Source organism: Pelophylax lessonae, assembly GCF_965119305.1.
Source record: "Pelophylax lessonae genome assembly, chromosome: 5".
NCBI lineage: Eukaryota > Metazoa > Chordata > Amphibia > Anura > Ranidae > Pelophylax > Pelophylax lessonae.
In genome coordinates, this window is record NC_138772.1 from 465433932 (window position 1) to 465457513 (window position 23582).

At 41.7% G+C, this 23582-nt stretch overlaps 1 protein-coding gene across 1 annotated transcript in view; it reads left to right on the top strand.

Moving 5' to 3' along the window:
- LOC309556554 (uncharacterized protein) overlaps positions 1-23582 on the top strand; it is a 97772-nt gene that overhangs the window by 58235 nt on the left and 15955 nt on the right. The window contains exons 9-11 of the mRNA XM_082259002.1: positions 3889-4086; positions 18123-18241; positions 21768-21863. Coding sequence (XP_082115128.1) covers positions 3889-4086; positions 18123-18241; positions 21768-21863 — 413 coding nt within the window. The remainder of the gene's footprint in view (positions 1-3888; positions 4087-18122; positions 18242-21767; positions 21864-23582) is intronic.

The window sequence follows — 23582 nt, forward strand, 5'->3', positions numbered from 1 at the left end:
CCCTGCTTAGCAGGAACACAGAATCAATGCCTTCCCTCTTGACAGAATGGCGATCTGCCTCGTTTACACAGGAAGATTGCTGCTCTGTCTGTGTAACAAACAATAGGTGGGTGCCAGTGAACATCGAGTCTGTGATATTTGCCGCTGAGCTGTTGCTGTGTGTGATCACAGCGGGAGCAGGCCATCGGCGGTGTGCACGCATGTCCCAGACCCGGAAGTGTCAGAATGCTGATCCTGCTGCTGCCGCTATCAATTCCAATCACAAAAAAGCTCTTTATGCAAAAGAGTTATGGCAGACTGTGTTCCTCATTAGGAAACTCTGCATACCCCAAAAAATCCGTAGAAGGGGTTCCCAGACTTTTTAGCGCTAAGAGCGGCCTGAGTACAGGGACTGCACTTGGGAGAGGCTTAACCCAGAGGAAGCTGCCAGATGGTCAGCAGGTAGGGACATACTGCTACTCTTCACCAGTCCAGAGGTATGAGGAAAAAAAGGAGAATGTTGGGAGTAGGGGGCGTCTTTTTTTTTAGCTATTCACTAGTCATGAAGGTGGAGTAGAGGCGGAGCTCTATCACAGGTATGCTGTCATGGAGGCACCAGGAAAAAGTTTTGCCTATAGTTTTTACTTTAAACAAAATTTTGTTTTGTTGGTGCAGTCCTCACTACCGCAGAAGCTCCTCCAGCCAAAAATGAAAGAAAATGGCAGAAAAAAATGACTAGCCCAATAAAATATAAACTAACAAAACCTACTATTGTTGCAGTCCAGAGATTTCCCCTACTGTACTTTTTTTTTGCCATTACGTTTCCTCAGTTTGATGGCCATTATCATTCAACCCACTTCCTCTGAGCCCAGGTTGTTCTTGAATCGCCCCAGCTTGCGAATGGACAGTGAAAGAAGAAGCAGCACATTGATGAGCTCATCTTTCTGTCACTCTGCTTTCTCCTCCTATCAGCATTTTTCTTGTTAGCACATAAACTGATTGTTTCCTTTTACTGTTTCTTCTTCACTCCAACTCAGCTCTGATACCAGGTGAAATTCACATACTACAATGCTTGCATTAAAAAAAGTCTATTGATTTATGTAATACTTATTACATAGCTGCATTCATTTGTTTCTTTTATAAAGATTATCAAGAGTTCAGCTTTAAACAGTCTGTAAAGGTTTTAGATCATTCGGTTCATGCGATAGCTGTATCAGTTCAGATGAGAAGGCTGGACAGATAAGTGCTGAAATATTTCTAATAATACCCAGCATGTCCAGGGTTACTTTACTGCCTTTAGATAATAACACCACTCTGATTTGCTGTGGTCTTCAGAATATGCAATGTACTAAATAACAGATTAGATTGCAGTGCATGTGACAGGCAGCGCATCACTTCTTAATAATCGATACACTGCATTTATCTCGTTCTTTGTGATAAAGAGATTTAAACAGTATAAATTCCTACTATGCAAACACGCTATGTTATATTTCATGTGCTGGATCTAATTGTACTGTACAGGTGCATCTCATAAAATTGGAATATCATCAAAAAGTTATTTTATTTCAGTAATTCAATTTAAAAAGGGAAACTCATATATTTTACATAGATGTGTTACACACCGAGTGATGTATTTCAAAAATGTTTTCTTTTAATTTTGATGATTATGGCTTACAGCTAGTGAAAACCCCAAATTCAGTATCTCAGAAAATTAGAATATTACATAAGACCAATAAAAAAAAAAGGATTTTTAATACAGAAATGTTGGGTTACTGAAAAGTATGTCCATGTACATACAGTATAGTATGCACTCAATACTTGGTCGGGCTCCTTTTGCTTGAATTACTGCATTGAAGCGGCGTGGCATGGAAGTGATCAACCTGTGGCACTGCTGATGTGTTATGGAAGCCCAGGTAGCCTTAAAAGTGGCTTTAGGCTCATCTGCATTGTTGGGTCTGGTGTCTCTCCTCTTCCTTTTGACAATACCCCACAGATTCTCTATGGAGGGCCATAGTTTGGACACCCCTGCGGGTTTAGGTCAGGTGAGTTTGCTGGCCAATGAAGCACAGTGATACCATGATTATAAAACCAGGTGTTGGTACTTTTGGCAGTGTGGGCAGGGGCCAAGTCCTGCTGGAAAATGAAATCAACATCCCCATAAAACTGGTCAGCAGAGGGAAGCACGAAGTGCTCTAGAATTTCCTGGTAGAGGGCTGCACTGACTTTGGACTTGATAAAACACAGTGGACCAACACCAGCAGGTGACATGGCTCCTCAAATCATCACTGACTGTGGAAACTTCACACTGGACATCATGCAACTTGGATTCTGGTCCACTCTTACTCCAGACTCTGGAATCCTTGATTTCCAAATGAAATGCAACATTTTCCACTGTCCACGATGACTAATGCTATAGGGTGGTCTCTAAGTGGTTAAATAGTTAAAAAAAAAAAGTGTCAAGAGATCATTTTTAAGCCCAACTGATCCTCCTGTTTGAATTAGCTAAATACATTCCAGGTGCATCAAAACAAAAAAGGGTTCAATGTCTTACAGTTTGTCTTCTTTCAAAAGCAGCCACAGTCAAAGTAGAAAAGCCTGTCCCCTGTAGAGTGGGACCCTTGCACACTGTGCAGAAGCATTAGTCTCATTGCAGAAGTCCAACCAGTCAGCAGGCAGCAAAGCTCATTCTCACCCACTGAATGGAGAGCTTCAACTTTGACTTTGACTCAGCAGGAAACATGTTGTACCTCCGCAGAGAGACCAGTGTTTCCACATAACAGGGGTCTCACTGTGCAGCTGCTGGAGATGAAAATAAGCAGCGCCACTCTAAGTGGAGTATTAAGTAAAGGTACATGTTTTAATAGAGATTCACTCACATGGTGGAAGAGAAAATAAGCTTGTGAAATGAGTCAATTTAGTCTGCTTTGGTGCAGGTGGGGGGCTGTCGTCTGCGGTGTTCCACGTTGCCAGCCGCACTGGTGGATTCCGGGGCTCTGGGGTGGGAGAGCAGTCAGCCTGGTGTTACCAGGGAAATGGAGAGGCATTGGTGGGCGTGGTCAAAATGGCATGCGTTCGGAGCATGCATGCTTTTTCCTCAGGCCTCTCCGGTGGCCATCCTAGCTGGGGTTAAGTAGGGGTGGCGAAGGATCGCAAGGCTCAGCTTGCCAACTCCGCCTACCTCCTGACTGATACCATACAGTTGACGGCAGTCACAAGAAAGATTATGGATTCTATGGCCATTCATAGGTTGTATTGTACAATATTATGGAGAAATATTAGGGACAAATTAAGATAAATATATGGTAATTCATTAAGGATTAAGGGGAGGGTATTTTTTATGAATTGATGTACAGATATAGTGGGTAAGTGTATGCACAGTATACCAAGCACACACTAGTATATATTGTTGTTGGTATACATGGTGTATAGGTTGGGAACTGAGGTTATAGGATAATTGGAATTTCTAGGTCCTCATTGAGGCCTCCTAGTGACATACTATCAAGGGTATAAATCCAGTAGGTCTCCCTCTCGCAGAGACATTTGAAACATTCTTCTCGAGGGAGATCTTTGGAAATTGATTCTATGACCCAGACTCAAAGTACTGCAGCAAATTTTGGATGGAATTCCTTGAAGTGTCACCCTACTTTTTACAGAATAAGCCTAAAGACCCTCCTCTATGTGCTTCCTCTGGTTTAGTTTCATGCTGTATAGCTGCCTTAGAAGAAAAGTAAACTGTAAGGCATTGAACACCATTTGTTTTATTGCACCTGGAATGTATTTAGCTGATTTAGATTGACTGTTCAATTGGGCTTTAAAGCAGAGCCTTCTTCATTGATCCAAAAGTCTTGACAATATTTTTTTTTGTTGCCATCTTCATTGACCATAATAAATATTTTTTTTTAATTTCAGGCCCAGTGGTGTGGCATGATTTGTTTCCAATTGCCAATGGAGACCGCCAGTCACCTATTGACATTATAACACAAGATGCTGACTATGATCCCAGTCTGATGCCCCTCCTTTTCAGCTATGATCCACCTTCTGCAAAAGTTATCATTAACTGCGGGCACACTTTCACTGTGGAATTTGATGACGGAGAGGATAAATCAGGTTTGATTTTTATTTTAAGGTTGACTCTTATACTATGACATAAAAAACACTATTACCTTAGCTTACACAAACACAAGTGTAGTAGTTATGCATCATAAAACGTGACTTACGTTATAAGGTCAGATTTAATAATATAGTAGCACATAATGTAGTGGGTAAATTAACAGTGCAGCAACTAATTGACTGCAGGCCTGGCTGGCCTAAATCAGGTTTGTTCTCCACCCAGAGACTGGGCACATCAATCAACTTGCAGGTGGGCAGACAGGGAGAATTTATCACAGCCAAAACCAAGATGCTGGAATGAGACTAGCAGCTATCAAGGATCAGAAGCGCTACATGCTTCTGACACCTAAATATACTGGCCATCCCCTGTGATCTCCAGGAAGGGCTGCTTAGAGAAGATTAGTGGGAAGCTGCCCTCCTGTTATTTCTGCTATCATTTAGAGTATCCTGACCTCAAACCCCTCCCCTCTTCAAATTAATAAGCACAAAATTCTAAAAAGACATTTGTCAGCCATGCATCTCGAGAAATATGTGAGGACTATTCCTGTTTGATTTTAAACATGTTAATTGAAAGAGCTAATCACATTGGCTTCTGTTCCATGTCCTTCAATGGCAGAGACAGGATTTCCCTATTGTTTGTGTATTTAGATAATGTGTATTGTATTGCAGAAGCTCGAGGATGGAAATTCTGCTAGTCAATTGGCTCAGGTTGATTGAATCATTGTCCTCTGTTAGTTGCTGAGTGGAAATAGTATACTTACTGTTTGTGTTGGTTGTTCTTTAGATATGTTAATTATATTTCTGTATAAAATGTAATCTGCATATGATAATGTAATCAGGCAACCCCTGACCTGTGTGTGGTAATCTGATCAGGAGGGGGAGGTCCATGCTGTATATAAATTCTGTGTGACTCAATAAAAAGAAGATTCTGTAACGTGTACAAGCTAAGTTGTCGGCTAGCTTTGTATGGGGGCGGCTAGGATTTGATACAGTGCATTGCGAAAGTATTCGGCCCCCTTGAACTTTTCGACCTTTTGCCACATTTCAGGCTTCAAACATAAAGATATAAAACTGTACTTTTTTGTGAAGAATCAACAAGTGGGACACAATCATGAAGTGGAAAGAAATTTATTGGATATTTCAAACTTTTTTAACAAATAAAAAACTGAAAAATTGGGCGTGCAAAATTATTCAGCCCCCTTAAGTTAATACTTTGCAGCGCCACCTTTTGCTGCGATTACAGCTGTAAGTCGCTTGGGGTATGTCTCTATCAGTTTTGCACATCGAGAGACTGAAATTTTTTCCCATTCCTCCATGCAAAACAGCTCGAGCTCAGTGAGGTTGGATGGAGAGCGTTTGTGAACAGCAGTTTTCAGTTCTTTCCACAGATTCTCGATTGGATTCAGGTCTGGACTTTGACTTGGCCATTCTAACACCTGGATATGTTTATTTGTGAACCATTCCATTGTAGATTTTGCTTTATGTTTTGGATCATTGTCTTGTTGGAAGACAAATCTCCGTCCCAGTCTCAGGTCTTTTGCAGACTCCATCAGGTTTTCTTCCAGAATGGTCCTGTATTTGGCTCCATCCATCTTCCCATCAATTTTACCCATCTTCCCTGTCCCTGCTGAAGAAAATCAGGCCCAAACCATGATGCTGCCACCACCATGTTTGACAGTGGGGATGGTGTGTTCAGGGTGATGAGCTGTGTTGCTTTTAGGCCAAACATAACGTTTTGCATTGTTTCCAAAAAGTTCGATTTTGGTTTCATCTGACCAGAGCACCTTCTTCCACATGTTTGGTGTGTCTCCCAGGTGGCTTGTGGCAAACTTTAAATTACACTTTTTATGGATATCTTTAAGAAATGGCTTTCTTCTTGCCACTCTTCGATAAAGGCCAGATTTGTGCAGTATACGACTGATTGTTGTCCTATGGACAGAGTCTCCCACCTCAGCTGTAGATCTCAGCAGTTCATCCAGAGTGATCATGGGCCTCTTGGCTGCATCTCTGATCAGTCTTCTCCTTGTATGAGCTGAAAGTTTAGAGGGACAGCCAGGTCTTCGTAGATTTGCAGTGGTCTGATACTCCTTCCATTTCAATATTATCGCTTGCACAGTGCTCCTTGGGATGTTTAAAGCTTGGGAAATCTTTTTTTATCCAAATCCGGCTTTAAACTTCTCCACAACAGTGTCTCGGACTTGCCTGGTGTGTTCCTTGTTCTTCATGATGCTCTCTGCGCTTTAAACGGACCTCTGAGACTATCACAGTGCAGGTGCATTTATACAGAGACTTGATTACACACAGGTGGATTCTATTTATCATCATTAGTCATTTAGGTCAACATTGGATCATTCAGAGATCCTCACTGAACTTTTGGAGAGAGTTTGCTGCACTGAAAGTAAAGGGGCTGAATAATTTTGCACGCCCAATTTTTCAGTTTTTTATTTGTTAAACCAGTTTGAAATATCCAATAAATTTTGTTCCACTTCATGATTGTGTCCCACTTGTTGTTGATTCTTCACAAAAAATTACAGTTTTATATCTTTATGTTTGAAGCCTGAAATGTGGCAAAAGGTCGAAAAGTTCAAGGGGGCCGAATACTTTCGCAATGCACTGTATCTATGTTCATGACTGCAAGAAAGCCGTATACTGAGGGAAGACCACAAATACATACAGTGTGGGTCTGCGGTTCCATTACAGACATCCCTTAGACTGAGAATGTATTGTATTGCGTCTGTGGCAAGTAGAATCTGTAGTAACAAGGGAGATCTAGGCATATTATCAGTGGCCTCTACAAGGGTGAGCACTACATATTATTAACATGCATGCTTAGATCTTTGTGTGTATGATTCTATCTACAGAGAATGAAGTATGGGGAGGAACCCCCAGCTGTAACAAACAAACCGATAATACTGTCGTTTTCTTTTGCCTTTGTTCCGGGCCCTGATAGTGATCTTAGTTTTACTAGTTTAGGAGTACTCTATTTTGTGTATAACATCACCATCATGTCGGATATGTTTGCTGAATAGTCTTTTGCTCTGATGCCCTTTATTTATGTGTTCTGAAGTTAGGGTGCTGCTGTACTGCTGCATTTTTCACATTTTCGCCTTGATAAAGGAATATAAAACAGCTGTAAAACGTTTTTGTTTTCATCATGCAAATTCCTTGCTTAAACTGTGACATAAATGGAAAGGACCAGAAGAAATATCATGTAGACTAAGCAAGGTATTATAGTTAAAGGACAAGTCAGGAATCACAAGCAGAAATCAGTCTGCGCAGGGCAATTCCTCCTAACAGGCAAATGAGAAAAAGTAATGTCAGGCAACAAAGGAACTTCCGATGGACAGCTACTTACAAGCATGGCGATCCTTAAATATCTGTACAGGTCAAGTATAATGTGCATTGTATAGGTATCTTTGTATTTGTATCATTGTATGTGTCTGTGTACACCAATGTAATAGCACATCAAGATCACCGAAACAGTCATGTCTGACAGGACTTTTAAATTCTTTACAGGTTATCTCAGCCTGACCTTGATAATATTCTACTACCTGATAATATTAAACACTTGTATAGATAATCCATTCAGAAAGGTGAATGCATTTCATAGTGATCTAGAAGCGTAATAAAAGTTGCATCATTAATAAGGACACAATTATACAGTATTGTTTAGCAGATTAAACCAGCACATTTCGTCCTTGACTGTTGGGCACTCTGTATTTTCTTGAATTCTAATCATACCATAAAAACAGCATCAATCAATAACTTAGTTACTAATCCAACTATTTATGTACCATTGAAGGTTAATTGTACTGGCCGATAAGAGAACAAAGATAGACATAACACACTCTCTTATCAGCCTTTCCTGAATTGATTCAGGCTGTGAACCCCAGGTCTTTGTTTCTCTAGTTCTTTAAAGTACAGTATGTATTCACTTGCATGGGCCAGTAAAGCTGGCAATACACTGTTCAAATTTTGGCTGGCTTATTAGGAACCATCTAAAATTTGCTCAGTGAGTGGTCCTGTGGGCCGCCTCCCTCCTGACATTTTTCAGTAGATGCCGGGCAAAAACTGTTGGCCTATTGGATTAGGCTGTCAATATGTAATAGTCACAGTGGGAGATTCATCCACCCACATTGAGTGGATGGAGGAATTGGTTAGACTTGTTTAGCCTGAAAAGTGAATGAAAAACTATATTATGGTATGGCCAGCTTTAGGACCATAAATTATAAAGCAAAAGTGACTGTCGCCAATCATTCACTGGTTGTGAATTAATCGCTGTCATTTAAAACTCATGCACCTGGGGGATTCTCCTAGAATGAATGCCATATTCGCTGTTTAATAAATATGCCCCTTTAAGCAGACCTTAACCCTGTCTTTGACTTTACATGATTTTCCTTCTTCCATTACAAATGTAGCACCCCCTAGCTAGTGTGTTTGGCTTGGCTGGATGACTCCCAGGCAGCATCTCTGAGCCCGTCCCCTACTTCTGGAACTTGCTGGAAATTTCCAGCAGAAAGGGAGTGGAGGTGATGTAGAGCTGTCTGGAGTATTCTGAGGGCCCTGACCAATCCCCAACCTGGGTTGGCAGGGGGCAGGCCCCCTCAAATACATAGGGTCATCCCAGCTGGGGCAGTGGAGTTTGGGTGTAAGCTAGAGATGGAGTGTTAGACTATTGGTGGCCCTTGAGAGTAAGTGGGGGGGGGGGGGATGGCTTTGGTCCTGGGCTCTGGTGCAGAAGGGATCCTATTCACGACACACAGTGGTGTCCTGACGGGAGGCACGGGAGCAAGTAGAGTACAGCTGGAGAATACTGCCAGGCAAATCTCCACAGAGGAAAACAGCCAGGTGGGCTGGTGAGTGTTACAGTTGGAAGAGGACTAAGAGGCATGCCTGAGAGGACTAGGGAGTGCAGTCTGAAATGAATGCAGAGTCAGTCTGGGAGGACTGTGGAGTCTTAGCCAGGGGGGCTAGAGAAAGGGGCAGCTACAGCAACTGGAAGTGCCAGAAAAGGTGACTCTGGGATCAGTAGCCACAGGAGGACAGCTGTGCTTGAGGACTTTGCTACACAAACAAGGGGCCCATGGTCCCTGCCTGTAAAGAGCTTTTGCTATTGATTTGACTGAGTTTTTTTTATCACCGAACAGTGTGCCAGCTGGTCCTGGGAGTTGCAGTTCTGCAATCAAGCTGTGTGCAGGAGGCAGAGGAGAAGTATATATATATATACGGACTGTATATAGTTGTGTCCCTGAACAGTTCTACTGCTTTGATCAAATTGGCAGCCCATAATATCCCTATCCCTATCCCTATCTAAGTTTATCCCCCTCAATAAAACATAAGACATAAAACAAAACACTGGACTGTTCTTCTGACTCAAGTGTGCTGTGAAGGTGCGATGTTCCTGGCTGTGCAGGGTGGAAAGGTCCATAAAAACATTGATGAGAGAGTTTGGGGTGGAGGAACTTGACTGGCCTGCACAGAGTCCCGACCTCGACCCGATAAAACACCGATAGAACACATTTAGAGTGGAGACCGCTAGCCAGGCCTTCTTGTCCAATATCAGTGCCTGACCTCACGAATGCGCTTCTGAAAGAATGGTCAAAATGGGATGCCATTAAAATTCATGTGCGTGTAAAGACAGGTGTTTCAATACTTTTGACAATATAGTGTATATGCGTAAGCTGCAGGGCCACTTCACAGCACCCCAGTGTACTGCAGTCCTAACTCTATAAATTTGAGTCTTCTGAGTTGGAGCACATATACAGTATAATAATGAATAGATTAGGGGCAGGTATGCCTGGAGGGAGCCCTCCCCTCCCTAAAGGTATAGGGAGGCACTGGACACCCAGCAATAGCACAATGGCTGCAAAGGTATCCAGTGCATCCCCTCACCAATTCACCAACAGTACAAACAAATGACAACCACCCTAACCTATAACTACCCTTTGAAGCAAGGAGCACATGGAAGGGCAACACATGTAAAAAAAACAACAAACAAAAATTTCCAGCTCACTTACCATCCAGCTTGCGACAAACCAAATTGGCCCTGTCTAACAGTTCACATTTACAACTTTAGCTCTAGAAGGTTTACCCCCCTTCATGACCAGCCCATTTTTTGCATTACAACAATGCGTTATTTTAACTGGCAATTGCGTGCTCATGCGACGCTGTACCCAAATAACATTTACGTCCTTATTTTCCCACAAATAGAGCTTTCTTTTGGTGGTATTTGATCATCTCCATGCTTATTGCATTGAGCTGGGGTGGTGCCAATCAGGAACACTGATTCTAGCTACATTGGTCTGGTGACACTCTGGCTGGTTTCGTGATGATCGGAGTTCTGTGAGTAGCTGCACTATGAGGGCTCATTCACATGTGAGGTTGAGGGGTGGTAAAACCTTGCTACCCTCTTTAGCTGCAGAGGCAATGGCCTGGAGTGTACACATGCCATGGCTGTCATGCTTTTCAACTGTGGCAGGGATTATACCCCTGTGCACCTACCAATCACAACCCATTCAAGTGAATATGGGTGCTTGTGTAGGGTCCAAGGGGGTTAAAGCAGGTGATGAGGTGGCGATACAACGTCTTCTCACTGTCAAATGCTGTCTGAAAAGCGATCAGAACATAGATTGCTCTTCTGAGAGGACATACCTGTACTTGCTCCCAGAATGATGCCTGCCATTAGGCACTTACGTAAGAGTATGGTTGCGTACAGCCATTCACTTGCATGGAAGTTTGTACAGATGTACAGCCCTGGGAAATTTTCCTAGGCATATAAAATGCCTGTAATATCTGCGTGAGTATGAACCTTAGCACTATGCGAGGGAGATCTTGTCACTAGAATGCCCAGGGGAAGTGAGAAACCAGCAAACTGACTCCACCAGTATCCAGTGGTTAATGAAATTAATAATTTGGTTAACCACCTCCGGTCCGCCCACCGTGTATTTACATCGTTGCTTTGACGTTAAATATCAGAGTTATGGCAGCGGGTAGCTTCCATAACCCTCATATTTCTCTGCACCGCGGGTGGTCCTCTTTCACATAAAAGTGGTTTTATGGGTGGCGGGAGAGGTGCCCTCCTACTGCTTCCCGGTCGTTTTCCCAGGCGTCGGTAGCGGGGAAAACGATCCGATCCCCTGTGCGGATGGGCAGGAAGTCGAGTGAAGGCAAGACAGCCCTACCTCGACTCCATGCTCTTGGAGGACTGGTGCGACTTCAAGGGTCTCTTCCACCCCCTGGCCTTAAAGGGCCCATTTTTTTTGGGGGGGGGGGGGTGACATTTTTTTTTATTTTTATTTCTTTTAAGTGTAAATGTGAGATCTGAGGTCTTTTTGACCCCAGATCTCACATTAAAGAGGCCTTGTCCTGCTTATTTCTGTTACAAGGGATATTTACATTCCTTGTAATAGGAATAAAAGTGATCACATTTTTTTTTATAAATAAAAAGTAAAAGAAAGTAAAAAAAATTAAAGCACCCCATCCCTCCGAGCTTGTACGCAGAAGCGAATACATACGCAAGTGGCGACCACATATGTAAACTGTCTTCGAATCACACATGTGAGGTATCACTGTGATCGTTAGAGTGAGAGCAATATACCTCCTCTGTAACTCTAAACTGGTAACCTGTAGAAATTTTTAAAGCGTCGCCTATGGAAATTTTTAAGTACCGTAGTTTGTCGCCATTCTACGAGCATGCATAATTTTAAATCATGACATGTTAGATATCAATTTACTCGGCGTAACATTATCTTTCACAAACAAACAAAAAAAAGCGCTAACTTTACTGTTTTCTTATTTTTTAATTCAAAATTAGAAAAAATATTTTTTTTCCCAAAAAAAATTGTTTGTAAAACCGCTGCGCAAATACGGTGTTACATAAAGTATTGCAACAATCTCCATTTTATTCTCTAGGGTCTCTGCTAAAAAAAAATATATCATGTTTGGGGGTTCTAAGTAATTTTTTTTAGCAAAAAATACTGATTTTAACTTGTAAACAACAAGTGTCAGAAATAGACCTGGTCCTTAAGTGGTTTATGACCATTTATTAATATCAGTACCCCTTCTTTATTTTTCTAAGAAAAAGTCATATGGAGAGCTGGGAACATGGAAGAAAAGTAAAAACGTGAATTATTGAATTGTATGTCATTTTTATATTTAGCTACTATATTTCAAAAGAACAAAAATCTAGCTGATACTATTGCCATCTAGTGTTCAAATTGCATTACTGCAAGAGCTTTATAACACCTACTGTATATTTTATTGTACTAGCTGTATATAGGTGTCCTTTTATGAAATGGAGATGAGCAGTGATCCTGCTGATCACAGCTCATTTCCGATCTTAATGGTTTATGAAACAGAAATGATCGCAGGAGAACATGTTCTCCGCTGATCATCTCTTCACACGGGAATCTGTCATTGCCTGACACAGAAACAGCCAGGTTATGAAGCTGCGATCTCCGCACTTCACTGGCGATCTGGGCCAGAATTCACACTCCCGGGTTCACCAGCCTGGAGCTTGTGAAGCGGGGAGTGAAGACAGAATCGGGGGAGAACTGAGGGGGAAGGAGGAAGATTATGGACTTCCTTCTTCCTTGTTCAGACCCCCCAACACAGTAATCATGTCCCCCTGCCATATTTATGTATATATATACATGTATATATATACACACATACATGTAGATATATATTTAATGTGTGTATATATATATAATGTATGCATGTGTGTATTCAGTGTATATATATATTTATGTAAGGGGACTATTATTTATTAACATTAGTGGGGATCGTGTACTCAGCAGTGATAATTTATCACTGCTTGTTAAAGCGCGCCAGAGATTTTCATACTACTGTAATCTCGCTTTGTCTCACGAGATTACAGGCGCCCCATTCACTTGTATAGAGATCTCAGCCATTCGCCGAGGAAACCGTTCTCCTCTGATCACCCTGGGAGAACTGAAGTTCTCCGCTTCATAAAAAGGGTGCCAGATGTGATCATTTTCCCCGGAGAACTGCAGAGAAGCTAATAGAGAAGAAAATTCACCCGTTCATAAAAGTACACCATAATATTTATAAATATCACCATATTCAACAGCATAAGTGGGGGAAATGCAATAAATGGAGTTAAGAAGTAATAAGCATGAATAAAAAAAAAAAAAATGACTACACTCTATAGATAACACAATTAAAAGTGATTATTCACGCATAAAGAAAAATGAAAATGTTGTAGCGCAGATTATGAAACACAGAAGCTATTCAAACTTGTAACAAGCAGAAGCTGCAAGAGACTGCAGGACATACTATTACTCAAAGCATAGCTCCTAACTGTCCCTGATTTCGAGGGACTGTCCCTGATTTGAAACAAAGTCCCTCTTTCCTCCTCATTTGTCCCTCATTTTGGTCTGATCTATATAGCTGTATATAAAATGTACTTTTTTATCCTTCAAAAAGTGTTTTCCAGTGCTAAATCTTAAATCCAATTTCAAAATTGCTGCATTTGTAAATTTCAGAAGCCAGTATAAAGGGATAGTAGTGGTAAAAAAAATTTTGTCGGTTTAACTAATATTTTTTTTTATAATTCTTTAAGGGGGTGGGGCAGAGGGTGTGTCCTATGCCTACATACATTTGCTAGTAGGTGTCCCTCGTTCCCATCTAAAAGAGTTGAGGGGTATGCTCAACAGGGCTGCACCCAAGAGAATTTTGTATCAAAGAGACCATGTCACTGCGTACTTAGACAGCTTACAGGAGAAAGGGAGCCCAGGTGGGTTCTCATCATATAATGATGGTCTTTCATAATCCAATAAGCAGGAAACAAAGGAATCTACAGAATTTTAATAGGAAATATAGACATTCTTTTTGGCATTGAAGCATGGCAGAGTTGTCTATTCCAAGAATACCTGAAATATATCACTGATATTTTGACATATATAACAGTTGACATTTGAGTTTTTCAACTGTAGGATTCATTGTTTAGCTGGAGTTTTACCTTAGACAAGGCCTTCACCCAGGATTTTCAAAATAAATCCATTGAGATCCATTAAGATCTCCGTCTGGAAGATGCAGCAGATGGTGCTGTTAAGTTTTGTGCAAATTAGGAAGTGCTGAGACAGCGTGGTGTGGAGTTTGTTGGGAGCTGTGGACCAGAACCCCACTGAGACCCCCCACTGAGACTGTGAAAGGTGGCGACCGGGGACCCAGGGGACCAAGAGCGGAGGCGGGTGACCCAGAGACTGAGCGTGGGGGCAGGCTGGGACCACCGAGAGGGGAAAAATGGGAGTGACAGAGGAACAGGTTGACAGGTGTCTGTTGACAGGAGAGGCAGCGGGTAGGAGAAAACTACTGACCGGAGGGGGAGTGATAGGGAAGCGGCGGGAGCTTTATGTAAGTGCTTTACACCGCTCCCCATAATCCAGTTCAAACTTTGCATTCCAGATCATTCAAACATGACTGGCATACCCATGTCCAAAACACCAACACCTATGTACATTGATGTATTGTGTACAGGCAAGTGGTGAAATCACTCATTGGCCTCTTATAAAATTTCCTGTCCTGATATCCCCAACTTCACATCTCATCTCTGCAGGATCTTTAGCAGGCAGCTCAGGCAGTATCTGGCAGATTTTTCTATTATCATCAATTCGAGAGATCCAATAGAAATGATCACAGTACAGCAATATCTTGTTATGTGTATTAGATACCAGCACACCCCATATACTAACATTGTTTTACGTTTATATCTGCATAGTGAAAGTCAGCAGTGTATGCGCTGGTGCCAGAGGGTCCAGCACTAAATATTAGACAAAAGAAGACAATGATGTACCATTTGAAGAGGGCAACATACACAAGGCAAGCAAATGGTGTAAACCTGTGCAAATGTCTTTCCGGTCTTCTATCACATTTCTGTTTTATGCATGGATTTATTACAAGAAAGAAAATTCAATATTCTTATTGTGCAGAAGTAAGCTGCAGATTTTCTCATGTTTATTAACAAGAATCCAGCTGCACATCAAAGAATCCATCTTTATTCAGTCATAAAAGCAACAAATACAGTGGCAAAATACTGTTGGGCATAAGAAAAGTCTACGCTTTTCTAGCAACATCAGCACTCAATCATGACTTAAAATGATTGTTGTCTCGCTTTTTTTTTTTATTTTTATAATAACAAACATGTTATACTTGCCTTCTCTGTGCAGTGGTTTTGCACAAGGCAGCCCGGATCCTTCTCTTGTCAGGTCCCTCTTTGCTGCTCCTAGCCCTTCCCTCCTGTCGAGTGCTCCCACAGCAAGCAGCTTGCCATGGGGGCACCCGAGCCAAGCTGCAGACACAGAGCTGCAGTTCGGCCCTGCCCCCTCTCTCTTCTGCTTGGCTAACTGACTTTAAATGATAGCCGTGTGGGCCAATGGCTGCGCGGCTGTGTCTCAGCCAATCGGTAAGGAGAGTCCTGGACGGCTGAGGGACTAGTGAACTTCACTGGACAGAGAGGGGGCTCAGGTAAATATTAGGGGGCTGCAAACATAAGGCTTGCATTAAGATAAAAACCTTCTGCAGTGCCTTTACAACTCCTTTAAGCAAAACACATAGACTTTCGTCATGCCCACAGTGTTTTGCTGCTGGTTGTGTTGTTTTAATGTCCAAATAAAGATGGATTCTTCAGTGTGCAGCTGTCCGGATTCTTGGTAATATACATGCTTTAGTTTGATGAGCTGAGCTAGCATCTGTGTGGAGTGCGATGGGCAGGACAGTCACAGGATTGCAGATTTTCTCAGATATGGTTCAGTGATAACTGGTTACAACAACCTGATGTAATACTTTTCAATTCGGTATCATTTAAAGAATAAATTAGTAAAGTTATTTTCTGTCCTTTTTTTTTGTTGTAAGAAATTGATAAAGTTATATATTTTATATACGCAGCACACAGTCTTACATTGTCAATTTAATCACTATTTTGCAAATAAATTATTCTAAAAAGAAAATGTTTATATAATTGTGTATATATATATATATATATATATATATATATATATATACTGTATGGTTCCACTTTCCAAAACAAGTGACAATTTTTTTTCTTCTTGGTTGGCATCCCTGAACTTGGTGTAGATTCTATTAAAGGGCATGTTCTAGAAATATTTCTATATGATGAAAGGGTCTACATAGAAAGAATCCGAATATCCAGCCAGTGGATAGAATGAAAGGGTTAGAAATATTTATTGTTCTCTGTGCATAGTATCATTGGGAGAGGGAGCTAAGAAGATTATCAGTACAAAAACCCAGACAGCAAGTAAGAACTTGCTAATAAAATAGATAAAAGTAAAAACTTGCTGATAAAAGGTATATATAAAAAATAAGGTATTCATCAGAAAATCATGAAACAAATTTTGTGCCTCATGCAATCCTTTACACAGCAGCATATACAGTATACTGGCACCCAGTGGCAAGACTGGGTGACAGGCAAGTACTCGAAACCCATACTTGAGTAAAAGTACAAGTGCTCGATCAAAAGTGACTTGAGTAGAAGTGGAAGTGCTCAATCAAAAAGTGACTTGAGTAGAAGTACTAAAGTATTCAACATTTTTTCTACTTAAGTATTGCAAGTAGTTTTTTTTTTTTAATTTTGCTACTCAAGTACTGAAAGTAAAAGTACAAGTACTGTGTTATGTAGTTATTAAAGAAAGAAGTCAAAAGTTTGAACATCATATTGTTTTTTATTATTTCAAATACAGCTTTTATTTATACATACAGTAGCATTTATTTTCGTATGCGCTGATAATACACATGTTTTGAGCTTCATGAAACCTGCCATCTACTGTTCTGGCAGTGGTAATTTTTATAATTGTAAGGAGTAACTATGCAGCACAAAAAAAAAATATCGGAGTAGAAGTATTGAAATTATCAAAAAAATTTAGTGAAGTAAAAGTGGAAGTGGAGAAAAAAATTCTACTCCAGGAAAGTACAGATACCGCCTTTCAGTACTTAAGTACAGTAGTGAAGTAGTTCTACTTAGTTACTATACATCTCTGCAGGCAAGCTATATGCAAGGTAGTGACCACATATTTTTTAATATTAGCTGAAAAAAATATAAAACTACTTTTGAGATCACATTAACATGTTCAAGCATATACAGTAAAACCTTGGATTGCGAGCATAATTCGTTCCGGAAACATGCTTGTAATCCAAAGCACTCTTATATCAAAGCGAATTTCCCCATAAGAAATAATGGAAACTCAGATGATTTGTTCCACAACCATTTATTCATAAGTCCTTCAGTTTATAGTCCATATAAAAAGATTATAGCATTGCGATAGGTTATATAACCATAAAATGTCCATCCACTAATAGCCGCTTCCACAAGGGGATTTGAAGCGAAATCCAGCAGGAGCTACAGAGTATCAAAGAGAAGAGAGGCGCCTCTAAGTGTAGCAATATGGTTACATTTAATGAAGGTACAACATTTAGCAACTCACATGGTTGATGAATAAAACAGGCATATCTTAGTATGCAGGCATCCGGGGTAAAGCTATCCACATAGACTATCTTCTGCACTGCCGGCTGCCAGTCTGTAATCCTGACCGGAAAGACCACACTGCAGTAAAGCGATCTGAAAGCGAGGGGCAGCATGGAAGGGATGACATAGATGGTGGTGCGGAGGATGGTCCATGTGGACAGCTTTAGCCTGGATGCCTGCATCCTTAGATGTGCCTGTTTCTATCATCAACCATGTGAGTTGCTAAATGTTGTACCTTCATTAAATTTAACCATATTGCTACACTTAGAGGCGCCTCTCTTCTCTTTTCTACTCAGCTGTGACTTGAGGCTACTTGTATATCAAGACATCGCTTGTAAACCAAGTCAAAATTTATTTGAAAATTTTGCTTGTCTTGCAAAGCGCTCTTAAACCAAGTTACTCTCAAACCAAGGTTTTACTGTACAATATTTTAGTGGTTAGAGTCACAAATAAATAACGTTTAACTGTACAGATTCTGGTTACAAATATATAAGTGTATAGTGAAAAAAATGTTGTTATCATCTCCTTTTAGTGTTGGGGGGTGGACCACTTCATGGAACCTACAGACTACGCCAGCTGCATTTTCACTGGGGGCCATGTGATGATTATGGAGCTGAACATAAAGTGAATGGTACAGATCATGCAGCTGAGGTAAGAAAATAAAGGGTCCATGGTTCTGCAAGCTGAAAACCCAATTTTTACATTGTTAAGCCAACTTTTAAGTTTTCAAGGTATTGTTCCCCTCTCTATGCTCTTTGTTTTCTGTGCTGCTGGCTACCAGTCCTCTACTGTGTTAAATGACACCCAGCTTCTTTCAGCCTACTGCCTATGAGCCCAGACTGTCATGGACAGCCGCTTTGAGGGCACGTCATAATGAAACTTGTGCTCACAGGTGAATTCTGTGGAGGATGATGCTCACATCACTTCCTAAGCACTATTCTATAGAGCATAGAGTAATGACGAGATGTAGGGAGAAGAAGAAGAGGGACCGCAGGATGTCATGTGAGAACCATTCTCTGGAACAATGAGGACTATCATACACAGATGCTAGAGAATAAGGACCCAACTCATCATGAGACTGACTAAAGACCAATGGCTTACATAGCATATCTGGCACACAGGGGCAATAATTCTATAGTACCCCACAAGAAAAATAATCAAAAAACAGCAGAGTTATAGGTGTGTCCATATTACTAGGTATGGGTAAATAAAACTGGTGTCTACTCCCCCATGTAAACAGCACACATATGCCACAATCCTTTTAATCATAAATAATGCTGTAATGACTCTGCCACAAGTGAAAGGCTTAAAAACACATACAAACCTCAGCACAATCATAATAAAAAATGAAACTTAAAACCCTTAGTATAGACCAACCTTTCCCCAACCCCCCAGTACAGACCACTCAGTACAGTCTCCCCCCCCCCCCCACTACAGACCTCTCAGTACACCCCCATCATTCCCAGTACAGGATTCTCAGTACAGCCACCATCACACTCCCCAATACAGACCCCTCAATAGACACCCTTTCCCCCAGTACAGACCCCTCAATATAGACCCCTCAATAGATACACCCCTTTCCCCAGTACAGACCCCTTTATACAGACCCCCCCCCGCAGTACAGACCCTTCACTACAGACTCCTACCCCCCAAATGCAGACCCTGAAACCCCTCCCTTCCCAGTAAAGGATGCCACCCCCCTCTTCCCAGTACAGACTTCTCAGTACAGACACACTACCTCCCCCCTTCCCTATAGAGACCCCCAGGAAAGAATTCCCCTGTCCCCTAAACCCATTCATCAGCCCAGATGCAGCTGCAGTTCAGAGTGAGGGAAGTCCTTCCATCAGCGCTGTCATATGACCGACCCCTGAGGAGGAACCTTGATTTGGCTCTGAACTGCCACCCAGTGCTGACTTTTGTTTTTGTTTTGTGTTGAATGTCAAAAATAACTATAGTTAGGTCCAGGTTTTTACCAAAACATATTCAAGCTATAGTATATAGTATATAATGGATATGGGCTGAAAGTGCACACTCAGGTTTAATTAAAGGGAGTGTACATCAAAATCGGAGGAAGGGTTTAGGAATTACAGCTCTTAAGAATAGCCATCCCTCTTTTTCAGGGGACCAAAAGTAATTGGTTAGTTGAATCAAAAGCTGTTTCATGGCCAGGTGTGGGTTACTCCTTCGTTATTTCCTCATCAATTAAACAGGTAAAAGGTCTGGAGTTGATTCTAAGTGTGGTATTTGCATTTGGAGTCTAGTGCTATGAACCAACATCATGCGTTCAAAGGAGCTGTCCATGCAAGTGAAACAGGCCATTGTAAGGCTTTAAAAACAAAAGAAATCCATCTGAGAGTTAGCAGCAACATTAGGAGTGGCCAAATCAACAGTTTGGTACATTCTGAGGAAAGAAGAATGCGCTGGTGAGCTCAGTAAAATAAAAAGGCCTGGACATCCACAGAAGACAACAGTGGTGGATGATCACAGGATCCTCTCTATGGTAAAGAAAAACGCATTCACAACATCCAGACAAGTGAAGGACACTCTTCAGGAGGTGGGCGTATCATTGTCAAAGTCTACAATCAAGCGAAGTCTTCACGAGAGCAAATACAGAGGGTTCACCACAAGGTGCAAACCATTCATAAGCCTGAAGAATTGAAAAGCCAGATTAGACTTTGCCAAAAAACATCTAAAAAAGCAAGAACAGGTCTGAAAAAGCATTCTTTGAATGGATGAAACGAAGATTAATCTGTACCAAAATGATGGGGAAAAAAAAAGTGTGGGGAAAGCTTGGAACAGCTCATGATCCAAAACACAATGTCATCTGTAAAACATGGTGGAGGCAGTGTGATGGCATGGACATGCATAACTTCCAGTGGCACTGGGTCATTGGTGATTATTGATGATGTGACAGAAGATGGATGAATTGTGCAGTGTTTAGTGATATACTATCAGCCCAGATTCAGCCAAATGCAGCAAAGTTGATTGGACAGCGCTTCACAGTACAGATGGACAATGATCCAAAACACTCTGCAAAAGCAGCCCAGGAACTTTTGAAGGAAAGGAAGTGGAATATTCTGCAATGGCCGAGTAAATGACCTGATTTTAGCCCAATTGAGCATGCATTTCACTTGCTGAAGGCAAAGCTAAAGGGAGAAAGATCCACAAACCAAGAACAACTGAAGACAGCTGCAGTTAGAGCCTGGCAAAGCATCAGAAAGGAGGAAACCCAGTCTTTGGTAATGTCCATTGGTTCCAGACTCCAGGCAGTCATTGCCAGTAAACGATTCTCAACAAAATATTAAAAATGAAAATTTTTTTATGATTATATTAATTTGTCCAATTACATTTGAGCCACTGAAAATGGGGGGGCTGTGTATAAAAATGGTTGCAGTTCCTAAAATCTGTACTTGATATGGATCTGTATCTAACTGGGAAACAGAAACCATTCCTTCTCAGTGAGTTGGCCAATGGGAGAGGAGCCTTTTTGCTGTACATGACAGCTAAAGTAAGCCTGGAAAGACTTTAATTCCCTGAAATGGGAAGACGTCTCTTTGCCCCATGTACTGCCTTTGATAACCTGTTATGGACAGATAGCATAAAGACATGTTGGCTGTTTGGTACCCAGCAGTGTAGATGGAGAGGTGGGGGGAAATACACACCTCTTAAAACTTTAAAACCCACAAAGATCCTTGTCCAGTGTAACCTCTTTACAACATATACCAGTGCCCTTGGAATTATTGACCCGAAATAGAATAACACATTTTCAACTAGGTAAGTGCCAATCCAGATACTTCAAAAAGTATGGTTGTAATTCAGATGTGTTATCTGGCCATAATGTCATGTTAATGTAGTATGGTTAATATAGTTCATAGTTTGTCAATCGCTATTAGCTCCCGCTAATAATGTACCTTTACGCTGCCACCATGTAGGTGCACACTGTCACATATAATCAATGAGTAATCTGCCACATGTACGAACATGTACAGACATGGACAGATATTTCATCTTTTTTATTTACAGAATCTTTTCTAAAGACAAAAATGTTTGCCGGCTGTGTCAAGCAAATTACTCTTGGTCCAACGGTTACAATTAAACAACTGGCTGAACTAATTACAGAAATTAGGATCCATTATATACCATATTTGTTAACAATTTAATTATTTGTATTTTACAGCTTCACCTTGTTCACTGGAATTCAGAAAAGTACTCAAGTTTTGTTGATGCAGCTAACAAACCAGACGGGCTGGGTGTTGTGGCAGTGTTTTTAAAGGTATGATGCACCTTGGACCTCTAAGCAGTGATGGAGACACAGATTTTTTGTCCAAGACACTTCTAACAAAACCCCTCTTCCACAAGGGTGCTGCATCTCTATTGTAGCATGGCTCAGTAGAATGTGCAGACGAGAAGCATTAAGAATGCCACTGCTGTCCAACAAATTCTTGCCCACTTTTATTAAAGATACATTTCACAGAACTATGCAGGGGTATTTCAGCATTCCTCCTCCACAAAACCAAATACCCATACCAGCTTACAGGCTTTTATTTACAGCACTGCTGGTTTCCCCCCAGGCTTAGGCCTCTGGCTGTCTCATCCAGACTGTCTTCAAGCTCTGGATGGGCTGCAAGTCTGTACTTAATCCCAAAGTCTTGTGGCGCATCTGCACATGCTCGGAATGTGGCAGCACACATGAACCATCATAGGCACAAGACACAAGACTTCATCATTGCCATGGTATGCTCAATACATCCATTGGCAGTCAAAGGCTTAATATATTTAGTTATTATGAATTATTGGAGTCTCCATATGATTATCTATATGTAGTGGTACCCCCGTAGTGGCCGCTGGTGAATGTGGTCATCTCCCACCCTGCACAGCCAGGCACACAAATTTCCAGGCACTCAGGGACAAGAAGCAGTCCTTGCAGCTTTGTTTTTGTTCTATTTAGGGGGATTGAACTTGGATTGGGAAGGGTGCATATGGGATGCCCATTTGATCAATGAAACTCTGTAGGGACTTGAACTATATACACTCCAGTATATACATCCTCTGCTCTTCTATCTCCTGCACACACTTGCTTGCAGACTATTACTCCCAGGACCAGCTAGCACAGATTTCATACTCAGCGCAATCTCAGCTGAGTCTGGACGAATGCCCTTTCCAGACAGGGACCGTGGGCCCCTATGGTGTAACAAAAATTGAAGTCTTTAGTGGTAGCTGTCCTATCTGTGACTGTTGCTTCCAGCACCACCTCTTCAGGCACTGCCAGCCCTTCTGGCTGCAGCTGCCCCTTTTCACTGCCCATGCCATAACAGTCCTCCTTACTGGCTCTGCAACCATCCCAGACTGCTCCATCCCAGTCCTCTCAGGCGTGCCTCCCAATCCCCCTGACTTTGTGTCACTCACCAGCCCTCTTGGTTGTTCCTTGTCCTCCTGGAGACTTTCCTGGCAGTGTTCTCCCACTCTCCTCTCCTTGCTCCCGTGCCTCCTGGCTAGGACACCTCTGTGTGTCTAAGCCCAGGCCCAAGGTCACTCCCCCAGACTGGGGAGCTCCCTCAAAGGCCACCAACAGCCTAACACTCCATCTCCTGCTTCCACCCAAACAACTTTTACCCAGCTGGATTGACACAGAGTATTTGAGGGGGTCTGTCCCCTGCCAACCCAGGTTGGGAATGGGTCAGGGCCCCCAGTATACTCCAGGCAGCTCCACCTTACCTCCCCTCCCATTCTTCTTGAAGTTTCCAGTAAATTCGACAAGTGTGTGTGCATGGGGGGGGGGGGTCTCATTGATGCTGCCTGTGAGTCATTCAGCTCTCCCTGGATCTCTGCCTAACCCAGGAAAAAACACAGACAGGCTTGGATGCCAGCCAAGCCTGCACAAATTTACCTACTCTAAATGAAAAAAACTATCTACACTCCTAGCATGCTGGAGGGTGCTAGATATAAATGTCATTAGAAAGGTTGACATAAAACAAATTGTAAAGCTTCTGTA